This window comes from Cherax quadricarinatus, chromosome 46 (genome assembly GCF_038502225.1).
Source record: "Cherax quadricarinatus isolate ZL_2023a chromosome 46, ASM3850222v1, whole genome shotgun sequence".
Lineage (NCBI taxonomy): Eukaryota > Metazoa > Arthropoda > Malacostraca > Decapoda > Parastacidae > Cherax > Cherax quadricarinatus.
Genome location: NC_091337.1, coordinates 24,513,100 through 24,517,243, shown reverse-complemented (window position 1 = coordinate 24,517,243; position 4,144 = coordinate 24,513,100). Strand labels below are relative to the sequence as shown.

General features: G+C 51.9%; 1 protein-coding gene across 1 annotated transcript; it reads right to left on the bottom strand.

The window, feature by feature from the left end:
• Positions 1-590: 590 nt before the first annotated feature.
• LOC128705135 (uncharacterized) lies at positions 591-2,996 on the bottom strand. Its single transcript, XM_053800349.2, has one exon. It carries the CDS (start codon positions 2,843-2,845, stop codon positions 1,283-1,285), a length of 1,563 nt encoding a protein of 520 aa, XP_053656324.1. The 5' UTR covers positions 2,846-2,996; the 3' UTR covers positions 591-1,282.
• Between the last annotated feature and the right edge of the window lie 1,148 nt (positions 2,997-4,144).

Genomic DNA, 4,144 nt, shown 5'->3' with positions numbered 1-4,144 from the left:
TCTAGCATTGTCAAGGATTCCTTGTCAAGTAAGAAATGACGAAAGCGCTTGGCTTGGAATTTCTCTGTTTTTCCCTGTGGTTATTTTACATATTGTGATAACACCTGTTTACTGTGATCTTACTACCTCACACTGTTCTATATTTGAGTCACTTTACATATCCTTTCAAGATTTCCGGTTTGTATATAATATGATAAATATGCCGCTACATATATCAAGTTTATAATAAGACGACGTATTGCTGGGTGAAAAGTCAGATTATGGAGACAAGAACTCCTTCATGAAGGCTGCCAACAACCAGGTGCTAAGACGGTCTCTTGGTAGCTGACTTGGCTTTTCTTTAAGGAAGGTGTTTCTAGGTTTCTACTTAGTCAAACAACATTTTATTGAAAGTTTCCTTTGTCTACTTGACACCTTTTCTGGCTCACCTTCCTCAGATACTTCTAGCTTCAGTATGCCTCTTTTTTTTTCTCAGATATGTTCTTTTTTGTGTGTATGGGCTATCGCATTACACAGTTAAGAGTATATACATTCTGGAAACATTTCTGCTTGGTTGTATACAGAGCAAATTTAGTCTTTGCGAATTACGATTGTAAGAAGTACTGTTGATACAGCCAGATGTTTAAATAAATGGTTTAGAAAACCGACTAGTTGATAAATGAGAGACTTGTGGAACATTTGGCTGTCTTTATTCTGGCAACGTTTTGCCAGCCAGTAGTTGGCGAAACGTTTTCAGAATAAAGATACCCAAGTGTTGCACATTTGTCTCATTAATCAATCAGAGGTTTAGTTTGTTGGTGGCCTGGGGGAGACGGGAGACGACCCTCCACTTTTTTTTATATCTAACTGACATTTGGAGTTTGATTCAGTTATTTACCCATTAATAATAACTTGCCTGGGACAATTTGTGATTTAGCTGGGAGTACAGGAGGCACAAGTGAAATTATGTATTTTGGCTCAACTATGCGAGGCTGACACTGGTTGGCGTCTTGCCAACATCCTGCCATATTGCTCTTACCACTGATGTCCACTCCCAGATTCTCGTGTTATTTTATTTTGCACTCAATTTGCTCTTTAGTTATGTTTCTCTGAAGTTAGAAAACGTCAGAAAAGTGAAAAGACGCAAAAGCAATCAAGTTCACAAAGGAACTAGATTTGTTGTGATATAATCAAATGAATCGAGTAACACATTATTAGTTGCGTCACTCAGGTGAGTGAATATGCCGCTGCAAAGATAGTACATTTCATTAAAAAGTTGACAAGCTATTTGCGACATGAACCCTCAGAGTAGTATAATCCTACAAGAGAACCCACCCCTATCTAGACTAGAACAAGAGAAGCAGTACTCACATGTGTCGTGGGTGAAGAGTATAGATTTGGCTTCGGCCACCGAGCAGAGAGGTTCATCCTGCTCCAGCAGCTTGGTGAGAAGCATATCACATATGCCCTCCAGGGACGTCTCCCCCACGTCCAGCACCAAAGTCGCCTGTGACAAGAAGTGCGCGATGTCCATTGAGGCACGCACCTCCGACCCGAAGTCCTTCATGGGCACTTTCTGCAAGGTGCAAGCGAGGAGTTGAGTAACGGATTCACTCAAGGAGACAAGGCCATGCTCACATAAAAGGTCGTGAGGGGTAGAGGGAAGGAGAGGGGCTGTCGAGGATGATGTTGTCATAGAGGTCGTTACAGACGTCGTGACAGTAGTCGTTGATGTCGCTTGGGTAGATGCACTGCTGTTGGGTAGGGCAGGGGCAGCCCCTCCCATGTGAGTCATTTCCACCTGAACAGCTGGCCCTCGACGGGGAACAGGGCCGGCAGTTGATGGCATTTCGTTACTACCATGGCGGCTGCCAGGGGCAGACACCGTACTCTGCCACGACCCATACAGCGTGGCATACGGCAGCGTCAGAGAACACCGACGTGTCGTCACTGCCGACGCTGCTGCCTCACTGGTCAGAGGCTTCCTTTTGATTGCGTGAGGAGGAATGATGGGTATAATCTGCGACATTCCCGAAATGTCGGTATGACAGGAGCTGCGTCGCTTGCGTCGAGCATCTTGCGGGAGGTGCGGCACCGAGGTGGACGGGATCGAGTGTGAGCGGGAGTTGTTACTGCCTGATGACCTTTCCAGCTCCTCTGGCTCCTCCCTTACAGTGTGCCAGTCGTCGGGAAGGTCAGTGAAGGCCCCCAGTCGCTCATCTCTGCCACGGAAGAGCCCCAGCACCGCTGCCAAGGAGTGCTGGCGAATCAGACGGTGTGGAGGAGGCGCACGAGGGCTGCGGGAATGCCCAGGGCCACTTTTCGCTCCGCCAGCAGAGCCCAGAAATTTGGTCATGGCCCCACCCGTTGTGGTGGCAATGCTGCCGCTGACGGCAACGCTAACGGGGGTGCTGGAGGTCTGGGGTACAGTGACTGAAGACTGGCAGGTTTTGGTCTGACTGCCTTTGCCATTACCAGTGACCCTGACTGGAGAGCTCTGGTCTCTGGCCAGCAGAGGACTGTACGGGCTCGAGGACTTCGTAGGAGACCCCTTCATTGGAGACCTTCGTCCACCACTGGGGCTAGCGGGTGGTGGGGGAAGTTTGGGGGAAACACAGGTGATAGTGGCACTCCTGGCTGGGCGTGGGGAGGACACGGGTGAGCCTTTGGGTGGCCCAAGAGGCTGGGAGGAAGCAGGAGGAAGAGAAGACAGGCCAGGATCCCCGACGGGCACTGTCCGGGCAGTGTCTTCCGTGGGGTGGGGGGAGGCAGTGTTGGGTCGCCTGCAGGAGGGGTCGGGGGCAGACATAGTGGTGTCTGGTGGGGTAGGCGGCACAAGAGACTCCATCAGGACGCCACACAGCATCACTCGCGCACTCTGGCCACGCCGTCCGCATCACCCGTCTGCACCCCGCAACATCCTTCTCGCGATGCACTCGCCACCACACTGACCCCTCGCACCCTTGCAGCCGCGCACCCCCTCCTCGCGCACGCCCCTCACGCACTCCCGCACGCACTCCCGCAACCCATTCAATCTCACTTCAATCAAAACACTGTCACGTCGGCTCAACTAAACCAAAGCTGCCGTGACGCAAGTTCCACACTCTGGCGGCTCTTAATTACTGACTCCTGCTTCATTCCCAAGATGGACAACATCCATCCACCACCATCTCCACCTGCTTTCCCCCACCATTACCATTACCATCACCACTCGTCTCCACCACCATCACCTCCTCTCCACCACTATCACCACTACCATCACCATCTCCTCTCCACCACCATCACCACCACCAACATCTTCACCACTACCATCATCACCTGCTTACCACCACCATCACCTGGCACCACCTGGCTATTCTGGCGCCACCTGGCTATCCTGGCGCCACCTGGCTATCCTGGTACCACCTGGCTAACCTCTCCACCTTCTGTTGATTCTGTGATGTTAACGTCATCTACACACCTGTGACGCTATGCGCACTCCTGGGTGATGTTGTGACATCATTCACAGAAGACTGTCCCGTGTAATCCCACACTTCTCCCATGTCGTCACACACATCCCGGTGTCCTCACACACCCCACGTATCTTCACACATACCTCCGTGTCCTCACACACCGTCACGTATCCTTACACACCCCACGTATCCTCACCCCCCCGTGTCCTCACATCCCCCCCGTGTCCTCACCCACATCAACGTATCCTCATACACACCCCGTGTCCTCACACCCCCGTGTCCTCACACACACCCATGTATCCTCACACACACCCAGTGTCCTCACACCCCCACGTATCCTCACACACATCCCAGTGTCCTCACACACACCCCCGTGTCCTCACACACACCCACGTATCCTCACACACACACACACACCCACGTATCCTCACACACACCCATGTATCCTCACACACACCCAGTGTCCTCACACCCCCCACGTATCCTCAAACACATCCCAGTGTCCTCACACACACCCCCGTGTCCTCACACACACACCCACGTATCCTCACACACACACACACACCCACGTATCCTCACACACACCCAGTGTCCTCACACCCCCCACGTATCCTCACACACATCCCAGTGTCCTCACACACACCCACGTATCCTCACACACACCCCCGTGTCCTCACACACACCCACGTATCCTCACACACCCCGTGTCCTCA